This window comes from Cucurbita pepo, chromosome LG14 (genome assembly GCF_002806865.2).
Source record: "Cucurbita pepo subsp. pepo cultivar mu-cu-16 chromosome LG14, ASM280686v2, whole genome shotgun sequence".
Taxonomy (NCBI): Eukaryota; Viridiplantae; Streptophyta; class Magnoliopsida; order Cucurbitales; family Cucurbitaceae; genus Cucurbita; species Cucurbita pepo.
Genome location: NC_036651.1, coordinates 1,308,096 through 1,332,104, shown reverse-complemented (window position 1 = coordinate 1,332,104; position 24,009 = coordinate 1,308,096). Strand labels below are relative to the sequence as shown.

The following is a 24,009-nucleotide window of genomic DNA, read 5'->3' as shown; positions in this document are numbered from 1 at the left end:
GATACCTTGTAAGAACCATCATCTTGGACCTTACCAAGCCTTTGAATTTCCTCCTTGAGTCGCTCAACTTCCTCATCGACATTCATGGCTTCAGATCTTTCACTGTGCTCTCGATTCCTCTTCAACAACAATTCACGACTTCAGAGAAAATAAAATGGCATAAAAAGGGAAGAGACAGGGGAGGGACCCTTCAATGGCTGGCAATTGGCATGGATTATAACAATTATCATCTCAAGATATTTTGAAAACAAATGGTATTTTTTTAAATATTTATTATTTAGGTCTTAATTAACTCAATTATTATCGTGTTAAAATTAATTTTAGAGTTAATCTGATGATTAATGTTTTGACACGTGGCGGAGCAGGTTCCGTTAACGCTGTGAATTCTTGGGAAAAGTTCGTCGATTCAATCATCTTGCCCAATCAGTAAATTGAACCGTAAGAGGGAAATTCAGGGAAACTCAGAACATGGAGAGAGGCGGTGAGGGAGCGGCGACGGGGACGACGGCAGCGGCGACGGCGGCATCGTCTTCTCAGACCAGCAGACCTGGTAGGAGGGTGGATCCTTTGCTTGTAACTTGCAGGTTTTTCAGTGTTGTAACTGCTCTCACTGCCATTCTCTGCATTGTTTCCAACGTTGTCGCTGCGATTCGGTCCTTTAAGAACAAATCCGATGTACTCACTCTGTTGCTTCTTCGTTAAGTAATTTTTTCAATTGAAAGCGGGATCATGTGTTTGTGTAACTTTTTGGCAGATATTCGATGGTATATTTCGGTGTTATGCAGTTGTGATCGCGTTCTTCGTGGTTCTTGCTGAGACAGAATGGGAGTTTATTCTCAAGAACTGGAAGGTTTTGCTTTTGAACCCTAAATTCTTAATTTCTGAAGTGATTTTACTCTTAAAATGATCAGAAATGAAGGGATATATGGTTTCTTTATAGTTTGCTAGGCAATAATTGATCATTGAAGCTTGAAATCTGCCCCCTCCATCCATACAGTGCTCTGGCTCCATGTCAAAACTGGTGTTTGTTTGCTGCTGGGGTGGGATTTTAAGGGAGTCTTAAGTTTTTATTAGTCTGGTGGTCCATTTAGTGTCTAGGAGAGGACTTTTTGTATTGAAGAAAAGGGAAACTTATGATGGCCTTTTCATATTCTACATTCATCGGTTCCTATCAACACAGAGCATTTCTTTTACACAAATTTATCCTGAAGGTGCAGCAGTCAGTCGGGGTCGGTTTTCGACTGAAACTGACCACGTTGGTTTCCATATATTGGAAAATGACGGGTTTTTCATGTTTGATTGCATCAACCAACCGACCAGTTGATGTATGTGTGTGTGTGTGTATTTGGGATTGTTTGGGCAGAGGGACGCTGTTGGATATAGGAGATGGATAGCAAAGTACAAAGCAATGAGGGAGACGAGTGAAATGATTGAGGAGGCAAGAATGGGACGACAACTGAGGGAGGCGAGAGCTATGGCAGAGAGGGTGAGACGAGTGGCGAGGGAGGGGGAGAGAGAGAATCGAGGGAGGGGGTGTGGTGTGTTACAATTACACTTTTCTTGAAACTTCGCAAAGCATACCGAGACACAGTGCACAGAGAAGCAGCTTGACTGATAGGGAGAGGAGAGAATATCAGTTGGTTGGTCAGTTTGAGCATTATTGGGCTCGCCTACTAACCGACCTTGCAAAACTGACCCAGACTCACTCATACACTTAAGCTAACTGATCGAAGTTGGTTCGAACGGTTTCGATGGTCGGCTTAATTTTTCAGTCTATGTTGCTCACCGTTACGGCAAAATTTCTTTATTTTATTTGATACATATATTCATGGTAAATGTTTCACTCCCTTCCATTCTCTGGGATGTCATACTGCTAGCAAGTATCAAACATTACTTTTTGGCATAGAAACTCCTATTGAAGGAATTATCAAGTGGAATTATATATTCGTTCATAGCAGTTTATTCCCTGCCTAATTTTTTTGGGATGTCACTGTAACTGCAGTCTGCCATGAAGTACTAAAGTTCGCTATATTCTTTGAAGCTCAAAGATGCATATGATGTCTAATTAGGACTTGCCTGCTGCATCATTTAATTCAGTTGGGTTTGTGCATTTCAGGTATTGGAATATTGGGCTGGCCGGGGCATGTTGCAAATCTTGTAAGGTTTTATTTTGATTAGCATTTGAAACTTTTTCCTTTTTATTTTCCTGTCTTGTTCCTATGCGCATATGTTTCTATTTGAGAATCTTGCATGCACTCGGTCTATTTTGTTACTGAATTGTAAGCATACGATTAAAATTATACCTATACATGCAACATCAGTTGTTGGTTAGTTGCCATTTTGTTAGTTCAATGGACGGATGACCATTTCCTAGGATGTTAGACTGAGACTTCTGAAATTTACTCCAATAGGAGATTTTGTCGTGCAGTAGAGATGTGTACTTACCATGATTATAAATATAGAACTGTCCAAGCCCACCGCTACCAGATATNCGTGCAGTAGAGATGTGTACTTACCGTGATTATAAATATAGATTATAAATATAGAACTGTCCAAGCCCACCGCTACCAGATATTGTCCTCTTTAAGCAGTTAGAAATGGTATCAGAGCCGAACACTAGACGAAGCGAGGAGGCTGAGTCCTGAAGGGGGTGGACACGAGGCGGTGTGCCAGCAAGGGTGCTAGGCCCCGAAGATGGGTGAATTGGGGGGTCCCACGTCGATTAGAGAAGGGAACGAGTGCCAGCGAGGACGCTGGATCCCGAAGGGGGATGGACTGTGAGATCCCACATCGGTTGGAGAGGGGAACAAAACATTCTTTATAAGGGTGGAGAAATCTCTCTCCAGCAGACGCGTTTTAAAACCTTTTAGGGAAGCTCGAAAGAAAAAACTCAAAAAGGACAATATCTACTAGTGGTGGGCTTGGACNGAAGGGAAGCTCGAAAGGAAAAACTCAAAAAGGACAATATCTACTAGTGGTGGGCTTGGACTGTTACAGAAAGTCTCACCTTGATCAAATAAATTCCACATGAGATCCATTAAATGCATGGATTTGTTGTATCATGGATATTCAATTTGTTTTAAGTTGTAGTTTTTTTTTTTTTTTGCAGTGTTGCAGTAATGACAAGAGCTTTCCCGGCGTATTCTGTAGAGCAGAGAGAGTTTATTCTTCTTCAAGAGGCTGCAAGTTATCTCCTCCTTGCCTGCGGTGCAGTCTATGTTGTATCGGTGAGCCTTGTGAACAACACCTTGTTTCCTAATTTAATCCTAAGGCTTGGAAAAGATGTTTTATATGTTTCTGCTCTTTGCTTGTTGCGTGATCTGTGTAGTTCTGGTAACTCCGAAGGAAAAGCAATATTTATAATGGTTGAATGGAGATTTACATATTTTCCTTTCTTTGGTATGTTCCATATTTTTTGTGGTTGGGCTAACAGCAAGAGAACACAACTTTTACACTCGTGTTTCACTTAGTTTCAACAAAAAAAACTTATGTTACCTGTTCTTGCACTTGCCCACTAGCAAGTTAGCAAAATAAAAAGCGTATAAAATATGTGCCTTTCTTCATCCTTAGTATGTCTTTGACTGCACTGAATTTTAGTTTCAGTATGTATTAGACTAATTATGGAAGGTGCAAGTTGATTCGTGAACCTTCTGCGCACCAAGATGCCAAGTCATATGTGTGTGCGCTATGCTATCAAACATCAGTTAATTATTATCCCCATGCAAGTATGCAAACAGTGTATAAAATATGTGATTACATGCTTGTTTCCATGGATGACACTAAGAGGAATAATGCATCTCTTTGAAATATTCTGTCATGAACCAACTGATTCTAGTTTTTCCCACGAATCTCAAGGGAATACTGTGCATTGGGTTTCTCAAACGTGCTCGTGAAGAGAAGGAGACTTCAAAGGACAGGGTCGTCAAAGATCTTCAGGTAACCGTTATTTTATCGGATAACTCCATAAGTCAGTGGGGAGTATGGAGGGATACTAACACTGTCTTGCCATTTTTGTAATGAAATACATTAAGACATGTTAGTAAACCATTTGTTTACATAATTTGATCTTAAGGAAGCCATGAATGTGTTGCAGGAGTTGGAAAGACAAAAGCAAGAACTTGAACAGTTGCTCATTTCAGACTCTGTGTGAAACAATTTAAAGACATCCCCATGCATCAGAATATAACTGCACCCACCCGATTCTCGTTTCGCCTCTGGGACTGTACGAGCATTTGTATTGCTTCATTTTTAATTCTACTATGATTGCCCCCTCATAGAGATCTAATCATGTAAATTGTGTCTAACTTGACAATTTGTCCCTGCAGTTATCATGTATTCTGACTGTCTTGACAATTGTCTTGCTGTATTATGAAAAGAATCTGTTTATTGAGACCAAGAAAATGGTGTTTTGCTCTCTAAATTGATTCTGTGACTTCATTGATTTAGAGCCACAATCCCAGCGACATCTTGATGAACGGTCTCAATCCAGCAGGATCACATATGTGAGATCTCACATTGGTTGGAGAGGGGAACGAAACATTCTTTCTAAGAGTGTGGAAACCTCTCCCTAATAGACTCGTTTTAAAAGCTTTGAGGGGAAGCTCGAAAGGGAAAGCCCAAAAAAGACAATATCTACTAGCGGTAGACTTGGGCCTTTACAGTTGGTATCAGAGGTAGACACTAGGCGATGTGCCAGCGAGGAGGTTGAGCCCCGAAGGGGGGTGAATTGTGAGATCCCATATCGGTTAGAGAGGAACAAAGTATTATTTATAAAGGTACGGAAACCTCTCCCTAATAGACATGTTAGATGACAATATCGGCTAGCGATAGACTAGGGCCTTTACAAAAGTATATTTATGATGTATGTGCTTCTTCAAGATGCTACAAAGGGCAGCAGGCAGGCAAGCAGGTTCGTTTACTTGGTCTGAGAAGTGTCATTTTCTTTATAAAACTCCCTTTGAAAGTTTAATAAACTCTTGATCAATTGGTATGCAGAAACAATATTCATGTATGTAACTCATTTCTGCTTTGAAAACATGATATGATATTGAATGAATTGGCCTTTTCACATCCTTATTATCTGTATGCAAATAGGAGTGGCTTTGGCAGTCCAGTGATTAGTAAAAGCTCCATTAGAGAAGGCTGAGCTTGCATTGCCAAGCTGCTGCAGAGAATCGCATACTTTGAGCCTTCAAAGACTGCATATAGAGGCAAACATATATTAATTGTCATCTCTTTGTACACACAGATCCTTTTTCTCTGCAAGAAACTAACTTTGTTTGAATGGTTATAGTACTTTTGAAAGTTGTTTAGCTACCTTTCTAGAACATTTTGAACTGTTATTTGGTATAGTTATTTCAAATTTGACACCCGAGTAAAAGACAGGCATATGAATGAATCGAGATCCAAATGAGAGCGCTAAAACAGACTTAAAAAATTGAAAGTTACTGTCTTTACCAAGAAGGTGTATTTTCCTCCCTTTTTTTGATGGCTCAACCATAAAAACTCTAAAATTAAACATGCTTTGACTGGAGCAATTCTATGTTGAGCGACATTCTAGGAATTTTTCTATACTAAAATGATGCTTAATCATGTAAATGTGTTTGTCTAAAAATCATGTAAATGAGAACAAAATATACTAAAATGACTTGTATCAGTCTAAAAAACATGTGAATGAGGATAAAACATACTAAAATGACTCATATTTGTCTAAAAAACATATAAATGACGACAAAACATACTAAAATGACCTATGTTGGTATGTGGAGATAGTCTTCCCTCTAAAGAGATCTTTAAGTAACCATTTCTAAAGAAATGTTCGACCACCAATGAACCTATCTCAGGGCTTATCTGAAACGTCTTATTTCCATGAACTAAAAATCTCTTTCTTAACGCTAACCCCATTCTCAAACACTTAAACAATCATTTCAAATCGACCCTTAACTTTCATCTATCGTCTTTTAATCTCCGAAAAAAACGGGATTCAAAGGCCTTTTATATAGTGCATGTAAGAAAACTACTAACCCCAATTTGAGAGAAATATCATCACAATCTTGAGAACTAGGGTTTGGTGAGGAGCTGCTATTGCTAGTGATTGACTTTGAGCCCAAGGAGCTCCCACCAACACCCACTGCTTGCTGTTCTTGCTCATCTCTATTCAAAGCTCTCACTCGATTCCTCAGTCTCTGATTCTCTTTCATCAGCAAAGCTTCCTGCAATCAATATTCATGTATTATTTGAAGCGGGTTCGCATTTTTATCGTTCGTGTTCGATAATATTTAAGACCCTTTTCGATAATCCATTTTGTTCTTGAAAATCATGTAAACACTTGAATTCTTAGCCAAATTCGAACTATATTTGTAAAAAAAAGTAGATAACAAAGTTCGGAAGCTGTTCTATTACGTAGAATAGTGATTATAAGCTTAATTTTCAAAAATCGATTATCGACCTTCTCCTTAACAGCATCGATCTCTTTTAGAAACTTTTCATCCTGCATGAACAACACACAAAATCTCCGAATTATAACGTAATTTGATGATCATAAGCTTAATTATCGAATAAAACTTGTTAAGAATTACGAACCTTTGTCTCTAAGACACGATTCAAACCAATCTCGAGCAATTTCTCGAGCTGCTTTAATTCTTCTATTCCAAGTTCTTCAAGTTCTTCTCCCTTCATATGCCTTGTTCATAGTTTTAACACAAAATCAGACTCTTTTTTCCTTATAATTTACAAAGATTTTAGTAATGTTACCTAAGTTCTTTGTTTTTGGCTGCAAATTCCTCTCTCAAATTAGCACACACACTCTTTTCCATCTGCTAGATAAACCCTAAAAACGATTAACCGAAGCAACAACCGTCTTACGGTGCCAACCTAAGCATATGGGTATGACTATATATATATATATCATCGATCAAAAGGTCGGAGTTTCGAATTTGAACTCACCTGAGATAGAGGTTGGCAAAAGTTATTCACCTCTGGTAGCTTATTATGTCTTCCAAGTAACTCGTGCATGCTTCATGCAATAAAAAAACATTTTTCGAGAATATGATAAAACTATATAATATAACTCAACGATAATTGGTACATACTCCTTTTCTAAGGTCGGAGTTCAAATTTGTAACAGCTTAAAAGCCACTACTGGTAGATATTTTCACTTTGGCCCTCCGCCTCACTGTTTTAAAATGCGTCTACTAGAGAGAGATTTCTGCTGATCTAAAAAAGATTTTATCCCTTTTAAAAGGTGTTAGCGGACGTTTTTCATTCTTCACTCGGTCCAACGTAGCGTTTAAAAAGTCAAAGTCCACCTAACCGGTTACCTTTGTAAACGAGCTAAAAATATTTTCATTTTTTCCTTTGAACTTTGAAATTATTTTAAAAAATATTTCTCGAGAATTCGATTAAATAAGACGGAAAATGATATGACAACGACTGTGTAAGAATTAAGGTTATTCATAACATCCGAGATCCACATTAGTTGGAGAGCGAAATAAAACATTACATATAAGGGTGTGACAACCTCTTCTTAGTAGACTCGTTTTAAAAATGAGAGACTGATAACGATACTAACGGACTAAAATAGACAATATCTACTAACAGTGAACTTGAACCGATACAGTTTTGGTTATATAAATAATTTTCCGTACAATTTCAAAAGATATATATATATTTTTTCTTTACATAGAAACTTTTGATATTTACAAATTAGTACAGACAAACCCCATAATTAGAGGGAGAGAAAACCAAACATTATGAGAGAGAGAGATTCTTGGACAAGTTGCAAACAATTTTCATGTTTTTTTGGAACAAAATTTAAGACATTAACATGTCACTTATGATGTCATGTGTCTGCAGATCATTTCAAAATACCATTTTTTCCCATATAAATTTAAACATTATTTCCTTAATAAAATCAAAAAATAAAGAATTATATTGAAAAAAAAAGTAATTAAATTCATTTTACTAATAAATAAATGTTTTTTACAATAATTCAAACCATAAAAATCACATCTTTAACTAAAAAAAAAAAAGAAAAAAACAAAAAAACAAAAGCAACGAAAAAGAAAAAAAAGGTGGGATCAATCAGGGGAGTGCAATTTGGGAAATGGGGGATTGAATTAAAGAACCCTAGAAACCGAGGGGCCGACGAAATTAGGATTTGATTTANAAAATCAAGAACAAATTCATTAAAATAAACAAAAAAACAGTAAATTTTTAGAGAGAGAGAGAGAGAGAAAATTACCTTGAGCTAGAATAATCAAAGAGCTTCCCAGAAGCAGAAAAAACAATGAGAGCAATATCAGCATCACAGAGAGTAGCAAGTTCATGAGCTTTCTTGAACAGCCCTCTTCTCCTCTTTGAAAACGTCACTTGCCTAGCTGCTATATTATCGATTTTTTTAATCTGAATTTTTTGTCTCGTCATAATTCAACTCAATCCAACTCGACCCAGATCCAAATTTTCTGTAATTTGCATGAAAAACGATGAATTTACGAACATATAAACCGTATAAATTTGCTCGATCTACGAAAAAAAAAAAAAAAAACCCTAATTGTTAGAACAACGATCGGGTCAATTAAGAACACGAAAACAGAGATTGAGAGCAAAAAAAGAGGTGAATTCCTTACAGATTTGGTGGTGAGCTGCAAATTATGAAGCTTGATGAACAGGTGCCATGGATTTTTGGAGAGAGAAAAAGGGGAAAAAGGGTTTCCTTTTTGGGACAGATGAAAGGGAATGGAATGGTTTATGAGCAAATTTGTTAATGGGTGATGCTAAAAGAGGTAAAAGAAAAAGAATTTCATTTTGAATTAATGGATTAAATTTGTTTTTAATTACCTTTTTTGGGGGAAAATAATAATAATAAAAATAATAATAAATATTATCTGTTCGTACAAGTAAGCCATACTGACAGGCTTATCACTGACATAATTTATGACAATTTTGTACCCTCGTACCCAATCACATCCTTCTTTGCCATTTTTTTTTTTTTTTTTTTTTTTTTTTTTTTTTTTTTTTTTTTNAGTATTTTCAAGTTTGTTTGTGTGTGTTTTTAGGGTATTTTTTCGGTGGTTTGTAACGAGTAAAACCGAGCTAGTTATGTGTAAATATTGTCTGTTTTGATTCTTTATGTATTGTCGTCAATCTCACGATTTTAAAACGCGTCTAGTATGAAGAGGTTTTCACACCCTAATGTGAGATCTCACAGTATGCATCATGTGGGAGCGTTTGTCTCGTACTAGCTTGTTCAGTATTCTTTAAACACTTTTTCAACTTTGTGCAGTATAAAGTTCAAATTTTGATCGTAAAAATGAGATAATACTCAATAAATTTTAATGATTTTTTTTTTTCCTTCAGAGAAGATGATAATCGATTCAAACCCTAAATGGTATCGTTTCTTCATTTTTCCTTCACGTTAAGGATTTGACATTTTTTGACGGGGTTTTATCGATATAAATCTTTTTTTTATTTTTAAAAACTAAATAGAAAAAAGATAAATTTTGTGATGCTCAGCTTCATAAGTCAATTCTATTTAAAGAAAAAAAAAAGAATCCAAAGAAATATTTGTGTTCATAATTATCTTTAAATTTTCTCATCCATCATTTTCAGAGGTAGGGCTAACATGTCATAAAAGGATATTAAATATATATTTTTTTTAAAAATATATAATTTTAAAATAATTTTTTTAAATGACATAAGAGCACTTACGGTTGTATTTTTTAAAAAAATAATTTTAAAATACAAAAATTAAAATAAAATTTTTAAGTTTATAAATATATATTTTTTATGAGTGGAAATATTTAATAATTGTAAAAGGGCAACGCGAGGATGACGATATGGAACCCTACAAACCGTAACATGACGGTGCTGTTCGTGCCCTCAAGGACGTGTCAATGGCAATCTGTGATTGGTCGGGCCCTACTTTACCTGTCACGTGTCAAAATATGGTTGGGTTGTCAATTCAATGCGTGCCTCTACCGGTGGGAAATATTTCAGACTACTTGGGAATTGGGATTATTTTTTTGGGTTAAATCGTAAAAAAATACCGTTAAAACTTCAATATTTGTTTTTAAAACTCCTTTGAAAAATAACAATAATACCTTTAGATTTTTTTAAATATTTAGAAACTATTTTTGAGTTTTTTTTTTTTTTTTTTTTTTTTTTTTTTTTTTTTTTTTTTTTTTTTTTTTTTTTTTTTTTTTTTTTTTTCNGAATGATATGGACTGAACAACAGAAGTCGGGTGGATTGTGAGATTTCATATCGGTTCGAGAAGGGAATGAAACATTGTTTATAAGAGTGTGGAAACTTATCCCGAATCATCACATTTTAAAAACTTGAGGGAAAGTACGAAACTAAAAACTAAAAAAAATGACAATATCTGCTAAAAACCTTGAAGGAAAGTCTAAGACAATATATGCTAAACACTGGAAGCCCGAAAGTGAAAGCACAAAAAAAAAAAAAAAAAAAANAAGAACAATACATGCTAAAAACCTTGAGGGGGAGCCCGAGAGAGAAAGTGTGATGTCCCACATTGGTTAGGGATGAGAACAAAACATCCTTTATAAGGGTGCAGAAACCTTCCCCTAGTAGACGTGTTTTAAAGCCTAAAGATGACAATATTTGTTAGTGGTGGATTTGGGGTGTTACAAATGGTATCAAAGCCAGATACAGAACGATGTGCCAGCCTTCTCACTGTTCCCCCGAAGGGAGGTGACACGAGGCAGTGTGCCAATAAGTATGTTGGGCCCCAAAGGGGTGGATTGTGTTGTCTCACATTGGTTGGGGAGGAGAACAAAACCCCCCTTTATACACCTTTTATAAGGGTGTGGAAACCTTCCTCTGGTGGATTGTGTTGTCTCACATTGGTTGGGGAAATGGGGAGGAGAACAAAACACCCTTTATAAGGGTGTGGAAACCTTCCCCTCCATGACAATATCTACTAGTGGTGGATCTGGGGCTTTACAGAAAGCCCAAAAGAGGACAAGCCGTAAAATTGGGGTGGTGTACCACCCCACTTGGTGGGTCCAATGTGCCTTGTGCTAGCAAACCATTAATTTAATGTTATCCGCTTTGACCTATTACACAATCGTCGTCATTCTCACAATTTTATAAAGAATTTTCGTTTATCTCCCAAAGGGATGTCCGATCTCTCATTTTTACCCCAAGTTTTATATTATATTTCTATAAAAAGTGCCAAAATGGGACAAAATTAAATCAAATTTAAAAATACATAACCAAAAAAGAATGAAAAAGCTAAAAGTAGGGTAGAATGAAAGTTGTATTTAAACCCATTTTTAATCTATCAAATCACAATAAGTTATGGGTATTAATTGTTTCACTTAAGGTTTAAATTAATCTGAAAAAAAAAAAATTAATCTTTTCTGGAGTTCAAACTTGAATTGACATTAGGGTAAAATTGGGTCCTTCATTTTATATTCGTCTCTCGCGCGATTTGGTGTTCTAAAGAGGGAAGATCCGAAGCACAATCTGAAGCTTCCATTATTACCGGTGATCAAATCAAGCGGCTTTGATTATTATCATCGTTAGTCAACAGATGAGCTGAATTTTTTGTCCCAATCTTTTTCGATTTTGTCTCTGTTTTTAATATTTGTTGGAGCTTCGAGTTCTCCGTCTTTCTTGGAGAACAACAAATGGCCATTGTTTTGCCAACCAACTCACCCACTTCTTTAAAGGGAAATTCCCCCTTTGTGCGAATGTTCCAGATCCCATCTTCTTCTTTCATTGGTTTTTCACTCTTTTGAGCTAACTGGTAGATCTCTGCCATGGAAACTGCTCTCTCTGCTTCTTCTTCTTCAGTTTCTTACTCCCTTTTTTCCTCTTCTTCTCAGCAGCCTCACAGGAGCTTCTTCAAGACCTCACATGTACTTTCTTTTTGGTTCTTCTTCTTCTTCTGTGTTCTTCCTTTTCTGTGATGATTGTTCTTCATTTCTTGGCTCTTTTGTTGTTGCAGATCTTTGAGTTTAAGCTGAGAACGAGGAAAATGGAGCACACCCATTTGAAATTGGCTACCTCTGTCAAGTAAGTTCCCCTGTTTGTTGGAACTGGTCCTTTGATTTGCTTGTTTTCTTGAATGCTTTAGCTGTTTGTACCTCCTTGTGTTGTTTTCCTTGTAATTCTAGGTGAAATTGACATAAGGGAGAATGTTAATAAGCTTATGAAATCTGTGCACTTACATTCCAAACATATGGGATTGTTCTAAATCATGTTTTGTGTTAGAACGACAGTGTTGTATCCATTGTGATGTATATTAGTGATGTTCGTTGAGTGATAATGGAATGGAAAGTTCACATGAATGCTCAATTGTTCATGATTTTGAGTGCACTACAAGTTTAAGAACGACATCATTTATCATAGTTTCAAACTTGTTTCAACGCCTACTTATTCTTCAGCTGCTTCTCTTGTGTTCATTTATCCTTTTATCTGTTGTGTAATAAATACAAAGGATGTCTGAAAATTTGCTGTGAGATCTCGGTTGGACAGGGGATCGAAACATTTCTTGTTAGGGTGTGGAAACCTCTCTCTAGTAGACGTGTTTGAAAACCTTGAGGGGAAGCCTAGAAGGAAAGTCCAAAGAGGATGCTAGCGGTGGGCTTGAGCTGTTATAAATGGTATTAGAGCTAGACACAGGGCGGTGTGGTAGCGAGGACGCTGGGCCCTATAGGGGGTGGATTGTGAGATCCAACATCGGTTGGAGAGGAGAATGAAACGTTTCTTATAAGGGTGTGGAAACCTCTCCCTAGTAGACGTGTTTCTTGAGGGGAAGCTCAAAAGGGAAAACCCGAAAAGAACAATATCTGCTAGTGGTGGGCTTGAGTTGTTACAAATGATATCAGAGCCAGACGATTGTGAGATCTCACATCGGTTGGAGGGGAGAACGAAACATTCCTTATAAGGGTGTGAAAACCTCTCCGTAGTAGACACGTTTTAAAACCTTGAAAGGAAGTCCATAAAGGAAAGTCCAAAGAGGACAATATCTGCTAGCGGTGAGCTTAGACTGTTACATTTGTTGACTGTTAGTTTAAAGTTTCAAATTTACGTTATTTAGCGATTTTCACCTTTGTCGATAAAAGGGGCTAAGCTTTCGTTAAGAAAAACGAAAGAAGTATTTTTGGTGGTTCGAGTAAAGAACTTCGACTGTTTCATGCTTTCAACTTTTTTCTTTCCACATGCAGCTGCAGCCACCCTGGACTGACTCAAGAAGTTGAAAGTAACAAGATGAACGTTGTGATAGAAACCGAAACGCGGCAAGACTTATTCGAGGAAATCAAGCATCGATTTCTAAGCTTTAAAAGGAACACATATATGTAAGCAACGAGCTACTCTTCTTTTGGCGTTACAAAACTTCGAAAGCAAATAACTTTCTTCCATTTGTCAGGAAAAATTTCGAACATTTTCAACGTCTTTCCGATGCTCAATCTCCGAAAGTGAGTATTCATCTTCCAATATCAATGGCTTCTAGACAACTTTTAAAATGGATTGCTCTTAGCTTAAGAGACGATCGCGTCAACTGACATTTTGAAGACAGTTTTTGGTGATTTCTTGTGCAGATTCTAGAGTTTGTCCCTCGAACGTTTTAGGTTTCCAACCCGGAGAAGCCTTTCTTGTTCGCAATATCGCGAATTTGGTTGTACCCTTCGAGGCACGTAGTCTATGACTTTGAATTGCATCAGTTCATATCGTTGTGGCTGTTTTTTCGTAGCTCTGTTGGAACGAAACAAAGAAACTTTTCATGAACGAACGGAACAAGTAGATTCGTCGAAGTTTTAAAATAAATTACTATCGAACAAATTTCGGATCTTGTTTATTTGCTAAACTTTTCAGTCTTGTTATTATCACAGAAAGGACCATCAGAAACACAAGCTGCTTTGCAATTCTCTGTTAACACGCTCGAAGTAAGTTATCTTTTAAACGATATCGATATCAATGTTCGTTGATTAAACTGTGTAATGCGTTGAACATGCGATTTTGTTCGATTGTAGGTTGAAAACATTTTCGTCATTGGTCATAGCTGTTGTGGGGGAATTCGCGCACTTATGAGTATGCAAGACGAAAAACCGAGGTTCGATCGAGCTGAATTCGATTCTTTTTGTTTGAAAACGCTATGTACGATTCTTGAAAAGTATACTTTTCGGAACTGAATGCAGCTGTTTTATCACAAATTGGGTTATTAATGGAAAGACTGCAAAAATAAGAACAAAAGCTGCTGCTTCCAACCTCAACTTCGACCAGCAATGCCGACACTGTGAAAAGGTTGTCTCTCTATTTACAAAATCCTTAAAAACTGTTCGAACTAACACTGTGTTCTTGGTCGTGTTCTTGTCATAAGTGGTCGAAACTTGAAAGTACAATCCTTAAAAGCTCGTTCTTGTTGTTCATCGTCGGCAGGAATCGCTCGACAATTCGCTGCTGAACTTGCTGACATACCCTTGGATTGAAGAAAAGGTGAAGAAAGGAAGCCTTGCCATTCATGGTGGCTACTACGACTTTGTCGACGGTACGTTCGAGAAATGGACTCTTGATTACGAAGCGAGCTGCGTTAAAGAGGATACTCGTCGACTGGCTGTAAAAAACCGAGAATTTTGGTCGTAGCTTTTAAAGTATGCTTTTCTATCCCTTTATAGTGTTCCTTATGATTCTGTTTTCACGTATGCCTTTGAAGCCTTGTGATGAAAAGACATGGAAGAATAATTTGCTTATAGCAAGTTTGAGTTTGAGAATATATTGACTGCTGCTTTTGTGCTTGTTTACAACTTCTGCTTTATACTTCACTTTTTTACCTTGCATTTCTAATAGTTCAAGTCCATCGCTAGTAGATATTGTCCGTTTTGGCCTGTTATGTATCGTCGTTAGCCTCACGGTTTTATAGTGCGTCTACTAGGGAGAGGTTTCCACACCCTTATAAGGAATGTTTCGTTCTCCTCTCCAACCGATATGGGATCTCACATTCCACACCCGTTGGGACCCAGTGTCCTCGCTAGCACACCTCTTGATGTCTGGCTCTGATACTATTTGTAATTGTCCAAGCCCACCGCTAGCAAATATTGTCTACCTTGGTCTATTACGTATTACTGTCAGCCTCACGGTTTTAAAACACATCTGCTAGGGAGAGGTTTCCACACCCTTATAAGAAATGCTTCGTTACCTTCTTTAACCATTGTGAAATCTCACAATCCACCCGCTTAGGACCCAGCGTCCTGGTTGGCACAATGCCCGGTGTCTGGCTCTGATGTCATTTGTAATAGCCCAAGCCCACCGCTAGCAGATATTGTCCGTTTTAGCCCGTTGCACATCGCCATGAGCCTCACGGTTTTAGAACACGTCTGCTAGGGAGAGGTTTTCATGCCCTTATAAAGAATGAATGATTCGTTCTCCTCTTCAACCAACGTGGGATCTCATACTCCATCCCTTTGGGACCCAACGTCATCGTTGGCACAACGCCTGGTGTCTAGCTCTGATATCATTTATAACAGCCCAAGCCCACCGCTAGCAGATATTGTCCATTTTAGCCCGTTACGTATCACCGTCAGTCTCACAGTTTGAAAACGTGTCTACTAGGGAGAGGTTTCCACACCCTTATAAGGAATGTTTCGTTCTCTTCTCCAACCAATGTGGGATCTCACAAAGAACGATGTGGGAATATGAAAACTGTAATTCAAACTTGTATCGAATAGTTATTAGAGATGGACCAATTTTGGGTCTAGATCGAATAAAGAGATAGCAACGTTGAGTAGTTCTTTCATGAAGAGAGAATATATGGTTTTGAAAGATTGTTCTATTCAGATTGACTAGTCATTATCGATAGAGATTAACGACCCAAGCACGACCGTTCATATAAGATTCTTATTGAATGGGCAAAGTTGAAATGAAAGAGGGTGGTCAGATGATTTGATCTCTCACTGTGAAACAACACACAACGAATCACCATTGAAATACATGAAAACAATAGGAAAGAACAACAACTATTCTATACCAGCTCAAGGGGAAGAAGTTACAGGAGGAGGAAAGAACGGGAGCGACGGAAGTGTAGTCGGGATCGATGGAAGGGATGGCAAGGTTGGAAGCGAAGGTGTCGGTAACGGAGGCAAGGCTGGTCCGGCCGGGATGTTCATCGGGGAGCTTGGAAGTGGAGGAAGTGTGAGCTTAGGGAGCGATGGAATACTCGATCCGGTTGTTGGGTTTGGCAATATGGGCAATGCAGGAAGAGGGGGTAGCGCAGATGGGTTAGGAAGCGATGGCATTGGTGGTAGGGTTGGGAGCGAAGGCGGAGCAGTCTGTAGAAGATGTCAAGTGGCTCGACCAGCGTAGGTGACCAAACCAGTTACGACGACTCTCTGGCTCGAAATTCACGAACCTTTTGGACACAAAAATTCAAAATTAAAAGTTTAGAGATCGGTTTGGTATTTTTAAAGTTTAAAGATTTAAAAGTAAAATTTAACGAGACTTGAAATTTAACGTTAGCAACTTAAAATAATGTGAGATTTCACATCGGTTGGAGAGGATAACAAATTATTTCTTATAAGAGTGTGAAAATCTCTCTTTAGTAGACGCGTTTTAAATCGTGAGGCTATCGGTGATACATAATGGACTAAAGTGGACACTATCTGTTGGTAGACTTGAGTTGTTACAAATGATATCAGAGTCAGACACGAGACGGTGTGCCATCAAGGACGCTGGCCTCCGTTGGAGTGTGAATTGTGAGATCCCACATTGATTGGAGAGGAGAATAAAACATTTCTTACGAGAATGTGAAAACCTCTCTCTAGCAGACACGTTAGCTGATGACGATACATAATGCGTTAAAGCGGACAATATTTGTTAGCGGTAGGCTTGGGCTGCTATGGACTACTCTTGCTCACTCATTTTCATTCTTGGCTATGATGGATTGATAAGCGATCTAATAGATTATTATTATTATTATTATTTATTTATTTTAATTTTGACGTTGAATTTTATAGTATCAAGGTCACGTCTCGTGTTTGAAAATTTGTAAACGTCATTTTCTCTCTAATTAATTTTTATTTCTACTTATTGACTTTCTACAAATTTATAATCAGTCGAGTGAGAAATATTTAAATAATTAAACTTATGATGGATTGATAAACGATATAAGAAATATATAGCGTTATTTAATAATGTATTTAACAAAAAAAAAAAAAAAAAAAATAAAAGAAAATTCCATATCATATCATTAAAAAATAGAACACAGTACAAGACAAACTTTTAAACAAACTCCAAATATAACCAATAACATGAAAGGATAGAATGGTATGTCAAAACCATAAGTATAATTAAGAACAATCACACAAAGGAACTAGCTAGGACTCCATCAAGGTGAAGAGGTAGCGGCCGGGGGCGGTGTGAGGAAAGGGATCGACGGGAAAGTCGTTGGGAAGGACGGTAGAGTCGGGAGCGGAGGCAATGTCACTCCGGTCGGGATGGTACCGGGGAAGCTAGGAAGAGGAGGCATCTTAGGGAGAGAAGGTTGAGTAGTTGGCAACGTAGGCTGTGGGAGATTAGGAATAGAGGGCATTCCCGGTACCGTCGGGAAGGGCGGTAGAGGCGGCAACGAGGGCAACCCTGGCACGCTCGGCTGAGCGGTTTGAAGGAGACGACGAGCGGCTCGGCCGGTGTCGAGGGCTGAAAACACCAAAGTAGCCATGAAAGCCATGATGAAGTAGTTGGAAGAGGGCATTTTGTTGGGTTTGTGAGTTGGGATATGGTGCAAACCAAGGGTTAACATTGGGTTTATATAGCTTAAGAAATAAAAGGGTTGGGTGAGTTTGGCCACCATATCAGCTTACCAACCAGGGGGAAGCATTTGTAGGTTAGCTACCGTTTACGAAAATATTTTTTTATTATATATTATTATTATTATTTTTTATTTTTTTACTTCAACCTTTTTAATCGATCATATGTGTCTCGACCAATTGGACAATAATTAGTTGTCATGTCATTATTTCATTCGGTCGATGACATATGTTTTAATCAGCTGAATAATGTTTGGTTCGTGTGTCGTACGTTTGATACAAATTCTATTATTTTGTCAATTTTAAAGTCAAAATTCAAAACAATCATACACGTGTAATAAGGTTCATTAAATGAAACACGATATCTTATGGAGAAAAACGCTCCAATCTTACGAGAAAACATGAATGAAAACACACAATTTTGGTTATAATAAAATGCTATCCCACTCTCATATTCAAACAAGCTTATGGGGAAGAAGAAGTTGCAGGTGGAGGAGATAGTAGGGAATGAAGGCAAGTTTGGAAGCGCCATTGTTGGAAGCGGAGGTAGCCCGACCCCAGTCGGGATGTTCACCGGGAAGCTCGGAAGCGGAGGGAGATTAACCCTAGGCAATGTGGGTTGTGGCATATTCGAAAGAGTAGGGTTTGGCAAGGCAGGCAACGACGGCAACCCTATTGGAACCACCGGCAAGTTCGGTAGCGTGGGCGAACCAGTTTATAAAAGATGGTGGGCAGCTCGACCGACGTCGATGCTTGAAAGCGTCAAAGCAACAATGAAGGTAATGGTCAAGAACTTTGGAAGAGGCCTATTTTTTTGTACTAATTTTTAATTATACTCCTCAACGTTTACAAATATCATTTTTAAAACTTTAAATTAACGTAACTTTTTTGCTAAATGAAGATGAAAAAACAACGTGACAATGACCTATAAAATAATGGTACACGTTGACGTAATAAAGGTGACATGTTTTAATTATATCATTAAACTTTAAGATATGTTTCAATTATATCCTTAATGTTTCTAATTTTCATTTTAACCCTAAGTTATCGTCACGTTGGAATGAACATTTTTCTTTGCTGATCGTATCTATTATTTTTCGTAGTGTGAGAGAGAAATAGAAAAAGAAAGAGATCCCGTTGAATCGAAATTTAAAAGCTCGAACAATATAATAACGAGAATGAACTTCAATCTTACATACCGACACGAATATTGAAAACACACAACAATTGTGATAATAATAAAACCTTAAACTCCACACACAAACTACCCAACAAGAATCATGGCTGCAAATAACCAACCAAGCTTAGGGGGAAGAAGAAGCTGCAGGCGGAGGAGACAAAAATGGGATGGAAGGAAATGAAGCTGGAATGGTAGGGATCGACGCCATTGTCGGGAGCGGGGGGAGTGCAACCCCGCTCGGGATGTTAACCGGGAAGCTCGGAAAAGGCAATGTGGGTTGTGGTAGATTTGGAAGAGCAGGCAATGGAGGTATCCCCGTTGGAACGACGGGCAAGTTCGGCACCAAGGGCGGAGTAGTTTGCAAGAGATGGCGGGCAGCTTGGCCGATGTCGATACTCGAAAGAGCCAAAGTAGCCATGAAGACAACGATCAAGAACTTGGAAGAAGCCATTGAGATGGTTTTGAAGGTAAAGATGGTGATATATGGAAGGCATCATGAGAGTTGTTTGTATATAGGTTGGAGGTTTAAGGTAATTTGGTTTGTGAAGGCCGCCATTGATATGATCTTGAAGAAACCCTTTAGATTAATTAGTTCAACAACTAATCGACAAAATGCCATGAACTTGGGAATTAGATCACCAAAGATAAGTGTTTGGTTTGTTTTTCGGAAAAAAATAGGATAATTTTAAGGAAAGAAAAAGTAGAATTAGGTAAATTTCAAATATTGTCCATTTTGGTCGGTTACGTATTGTCGTCAACCTCACGATTATAAAACGCGTCTAGTAGGGAGAGTTTTTCACACTCTTATTAGAAATGTTTCGTTCTCATCTCCAACGAATGTGGGGGTCTCACAATCCACCCCTTAGAGGCCCAGTGTCACAATCGCCTTTTCTTGGCAACGGTCATGAGTGACATGTCTTGGACAAACATGACCGTGACATTCAGCGTCCTTCCTAGCACACCGTCTCGGTGTCTGACTCTAATACCATCTGGAACAACAACACAAGTCCACTACTAGTAAATATTGTTTGCTTTGACCCATTACGTGCATCGTTAGTTTCACGATTATAAAACGCGTCTACTAAGGAGAGTTTTCACACCCTTATGAGGAATGTTTCGTTTCCCTCTCCAATCGATGTGGAATCTCACAATCCACCTCCCTTAAGGGCTAGCGTCCTCGTTGACACATCGCCCGATGTCTGGCTCTGATACTATTTGTAACAACTCAAGCCCACCATTAGCAAATATCGTTCGCTTTAGCCCGTATTGTCGTCAGTTTCACGATTTTAAAATGTATCTATTAAAGAGAGATTTCTACACCTTTATGAGGAATGCTTAGTTCCGCTCGATGTTCGGTGCCATCGAAGAGCTTTTGGGATCTTCAAATCAAGAGGGAGTGATGTTGTCTTCTTTACTCCCAACACCTTTTTAGGTTAAACATGATTACACAAGACCAAGAGAACGGAAAAGTAATAGGAGAGGGAAAAAAAAAAGATTAATTTATTAAATTTTTTATATTAAATGGTTACTTATTTTAATTAATGTTTTTCAATATTGTATTTATTCCGATTGTTCAATAAATTCACGTTTTTACCCTTCGACATATATTCTCATTGATATTTTTTGAAAAGATTGTGTAAGGGTAAAAATGTCATATCTAGTGTCTATAAAGTCTTGTCTTTGATAAAAGTATAGGCTTTGATTGTTCGTTCGGCCCCTTCACGCTTTCCTTTGTTCTTCGAGTGGTTTGGTTTAGATCTGATCCATCTTCGCAAATCTGGCTCTCTCTGGAAATTCTCTTCCGATTTTCTTCTGTAAGATTCTTTCTCATTTTCTAGCAATTTCATTGCTTGATTCCTGCTTGTTTCTCTCGTGTATTTTTGCTTTCGCGCTTTTCTGATTCTGTTGCCTGGCAAAGGTTTCTGAGAATCTGAAGAGAATTAATCGACATGGAAATAGTTGTTCAGAGCTTTGGGAAGTAGGAAATGCCGAATGATTTTGTCGGTTCTGTTGCTTGCTAGATGGAAATTTTGATTTGATTGTCTTGGGAACTAAGCTGAAACGGATCATTAAAATTTCTGTTTTAAAATAAGATCTAATTTCTTCGTTTTCTTGGGGATCAAAGAGTGGCTTATTTTTCCAAAAAGATTCTCTGAAATTTCTCTTTGAAAATTGAAATATTGTTATTCTGCTTCAAATTCTCTTTCACATTCTTAAAATTCTTTTTGGATTTTGTATATATGTTCTGTAGACATTGACATATCTCTCTTTTGCAGCTTAGAAAAAGCTACAAATTTCCTCCCAAATAGTTGGGTATCCTGTTTCTTTCGTCAAANCGCCATTGATATGATCTTGAAGAAACCCTTTAGATTAATTAGTTCAACAACTAATCGACAAAATGCCATGAACTTGGGAATTAGATCACCAAAGATAAGTGTTTGGTTTGTTTTTCGGAAAAAAATAGGATAATTTTAAGGAAAGAAAAAGTAGAATTAGGTAAATTTCAAATATTGTCCATTTTGGTCGGTTACGTATTGTCGTCAACCTCACGATTATAAAACGCGTCTAGTAGGGAGAGTTTTTCACACTCTTATTAGAAATGTTTCGTTCTCATCTCCAACGAATGTGGGGGTCTCACAATCCACCCCTTAGAGGCCCAGTGTCACAATCGCCTTTTCTTGGCAACGGTCATGAGTGACATGTCTTGGACAAACATGACCGTGACATTCAGCGTCCTTCCTAGCACACCGTCTCGGTGTCTGACTCTAATACCATCTGGAACAACAACACAAGTCCACTACTAGTAAATATTGTTTGCTTTGACCCATTACGTGCATCGTTAGTTTCACGATTATAAAACGCGTCTACTAAGGAGAGTTTTCACACCCTTATGAGGAATGTTTCGTTTCCCTCTCCAATCGATGTGGAATCTCACAATCCACCTCCCTTAAGGGCTAGCGTCCTCGTTGACACATCGCCCGATGTCTGGCTCTGATACTATTTGTAACAACTCAAGCCCACCATTAGCAAATATCGTTCGCTTTAGCCCGTATTGTCGTCAGTTTCACGATTTTAAAATGTATCTATTAAAGAGAGATTTCTACACCTTTATGAGGAATGCTTAGTTCCGCTCGATGTTCGGTGCCATCGAAGAGCTTTTGGGATCTTCAAATCAAGAGGGAGTGATGTTGTCTTCTTTACTCCCAACACCTTTTTAGGTTAAACATGATTACACAAGACCAAGAGAACGGAAAAGTAATAGGAGAGGGAAAAAAAAAAGATTAATTTATTAAATTTTTTATATTAAATGGTTACTTATTTTAATTAATGTTTTTCAATATTGTATTTATTCCGATTGTTCAATAAATTCACGTTTTTACCCTTCGACATATATTCTCATTGATATTTTTTGAAAAGATTGTGTAAGGGTAAAAATGTCATATCTAGTGTCTATAAAGTCTTGTCTTTGATAAAAGTATAGGCTTTGATTGTTCGTTCGGCCCCTTCACGCTTTCCTTTGTTCTTCGAGTGGTTTGGTTTAGATCTGATCCATCTTCGCAAATCTGGCTCTCTCTGGAAATTCTCTTCCGATTTTCTTCTGTAAGATTCTTTCTCATTTTCTAGCAATTTCATTGCTTGATTCCTGCTTGTTTCTCTCGTGTATTTTTGCTTTCGCGCTTTTCTGATTCTGTTGCCTGGCAAAGGTTTCTGAGAATCTGAAGAGAATTAATCGACATGGAAATAGTTGTTCAGAGCTTTGGGAAGTAGGAAATGCCGAATGATTTTGTCGGTTCTGTTGCTTGCTAGATGGAAATTTTGATTTGATTGTCTTGGGAACTAAGCTGAAACGGATCATTAAAATTTCTGTTTTAAAATAAGATCTAATTTCTTCGTTTTCTTGGGGATCAAAGAGTGGCTTATTTTTCCAAAAAGATTCTCTGAAATTTCTCTTTGAAAATTGAAATATTGTTATTCTGCTTCAAATTCTCTTTCACATTCTTAAAATTCTTTTTGGATTTTGTATATATGTTCTGTAGACATTGACATATCTCTCTTTTGCAGCTTAGAAAAAGCTACAAATTTCCTCCCAAATAGTTGGGTATCCTGTTTCTTTCGTCAAATATTTGAATGAATGTAGATTGTTGGAGTTCTTTACTTTTTTCTTGTTTAGAGTTTATTTTGTTATTTTCAATCCTTTGTATTTATTGTAATTTTTCATGTTTTTGCAGGGGCACCATTATATAAGTTGTGGATGTGTTAACTTTACGTATTGAGAGAATAATATGCTTTGGTTGAGCATATCCATTGATGTATTTCGTAAAGTTGTGCATTTGATCGTCTACTGCAGGGTTATTTTGTAGATCACTTTTTGTATAGATAACACTGAATTGTTCCTCCCTGAGCTCCTTCTTTCAATCAGCCATGGGTTCCAATCACTTTTTTATCATTTCCTGTAATATCTACATTAGCTGAAAAACTTCCTGTCCTCAAACACCATTTTGGTTTTGGTCTTCTGTTTTAGNTCCCTTAAGGGCTAGCGTCCTCGTTGACACATCGCCCGATGTCTGGCTCTGATACTATTTGTAACAACTCAAGCCCACCATTAGCAAATATCGTTCGCTTTAGCCCGTATTGTCGTCAGTTTCACGATTTTAAAATGTATCTATTAAAGAGAGATTTCTACACCTTTATGAGGAATGCTTAGTTCCGCTCGATGTTCGGTGCCATCGAAGAGCTTTTGGGATCTTCAAATCAAGAGGGAGTGATGTTGTCTTCTTTACTCCCAACACCTTTTTAGGTTAAACATGATTACACAAGACCAAGAGAACGGAAAAGTAATAGGAGAGGGAAAAAAAAAAGATTAATTTATTAAATTTTTTATATTAAATGGTTACTTATTTTAATTAATGTTTTTCAATATTGTATTTATTCCGATTGTTCAATAAATTCACGTTTTTACCCTTCGACATATATTCTCATTGATATTTTTTGAAAAGATTGTGTAAGGGTAAAAATGTCATATCTAGTGTCTATAAAGTCTTGTCTTTGATAAAAGTATA

At 37.5% G+C, this 24,009-nt stretch overlaps 5 protein-coding genes across 12 annotated transcripts; 3 read left to right on the top strand and 2 right to left on the bottom strand.

Annotated features, from left to right (window-relative positions):
- Positions 1 to 403: 403 nt before the first annotated feature.
- On the top strand, positions 404 to 4,420 carry LOC111810200. Of its 2 annotated transcripts, none has more exons than XM_023696813.1 (6): positions 404 to 675; positions 755 to 850; positions 2,117 to 2,157; positions 3,110 to 3,227; positions 3,836 to 3,936; positions 4,094 to 4,420. In XM_023696813.1, the coding sequence occupies exons 1-6, from the start codon at positions 469 to 471 to the stop codon at positions 4,158 to 4,160; spliced, it is 630 nt and encodes a 209-aa protein (XP_023552581.1). In that variant the 5' UTR covers positions 404 to 468; the 3' UTR covers positions 4,161 to 4,420. The 2 variants fall into 2 exon arrangements, with proteins under 2 accessions (XP_023552581.1, XP_023552582.1); XM_023696814.1 differs by having other exon boundaries at positions 406 to 675; positions 3,856 to 3,936.
- A 496-nt stretch (positions 4,421 to 4,916) lies between these two features.
- LOC111809847 (MADS-box protein SVP-like) lies at positions 4,917 to 8,766 on the bottom strand. Of its 3 annotated transcripts, none has more exons than XM_023696288.1 (8): positions 8,628 to 8,766; positions 8,243 to 8,523; positions 6,946 to 7,015; positions 6,754 to 6,818; positions 6,583 to 6,682; positions 6,449 to 6,490; positions 6,025 to 6,212; positions 4,917 to 5,198 (listed from the first exon to the last, which is right to left on the bottom strand). In XM_023696288.1, exons 2-8 carry the CDS (start codon positions 8,422 to 8,424, stop codon positions 5,192 to 5,194), a joined length of 654 nt encoding a protein of 217 aa, XP_023552056.1. In that variant the 5' UTR covers positions 8,425 to 8,523; positions 8,628 to 8,766; the 3' UTR covers positions 4,917 to 5,191. The 3 variants fall into 3 exon arrangements, with proteins under 3 accessions (XP_023552056.1, XP_023552055.1, XP_023552057.1); XM_023696287.1 differs by having other exon boundaries at positions 8,243 to 8,462; XM_023696289.1 differs by having other exon boundaries at positions 6,754 to 6,815; positions 8,243 to 8,462.
- Positions 8,767 to 11,404: 2,638 nt separating this feature from the next.
- Positions 11,405 to 14,772, top strand: LOC111809706 (beta carbonic anhydrase 5, chloroplastic). 5 transcript variants are annotated; one of them, XM_023696095.1, is made up of 10 exons: positions 11,406 to 11,771; positions 11,854 to 11,883; positions 11,973 to 12,040; positions 13,195 to 13,326; positions 13,398 to 13,446; positions 13,548 to 13,661; positions 13,861 to 13,914; positions 14,002 to 14,081; positions 14,167 to 14,272; positions 14,408 to 14,772. In XM_023696095.1, the coding sequence occupies exons 3-10, from the start codon at positions 12,003 to 12,005 to the stop codon at positions 14,609 to 14,611; spliced, it is 777 nt and encodes a 258-aa protein (XP_023551863.1). In that variant the 5' UTR covers positions 11,406 to 11,771; positions 11,854 to 11,883; positions 11,973 to 12,002; the 3' UTR covers positions 14,612 to 14,772. The 5 variants fall into 5 exon arrangements, with proteins under 5 accessions (XP_023551861.1, XP_023551863.1, XP_023551862.1 ...); XM_023696094.1 differs by having other exon boundaries at positions 11,851 to 11,883; XM_023696097.1 differs by having other exon boundaries at positions 11,411 to 11,543.
- A 1,183-nt stretch (positions 14,773 to 15,955) lies between these two features.
- On the top strand, positions 15,956 to 16,327 carry LOC111810367 (uncharacterized PE-PGRS family protein PE_PGRS20-like). Its single transcript, XM_023697073.1, has one exon. It carries the CDS (start codon positions 15,956 to 15,958, stop codon positions 16,325 to 16,327), a length of 372 nt encoding a protein of 123 aa, XP_023552841.1.
- A 1,021-nt stretch (positions 16,328 to 17,348) lies between these two features.
- LOC111810366 (ESX-1 secretion-associated protein EspE-like) lies at positions 17,349 to 17,690 on the bottom strand. Its single transcript, XM_023697072.1, has one exon. It carries the CDS (start codon positions 17,688 to 17,690, stop codon positions 17,349 to 17,351), a length of 342 nt encoding a protein of 113 aa, XP_023552840.1.
- Between the last annotated feature and the right edge of the window lie 6,319 nt (positions 17,691 to 24,009).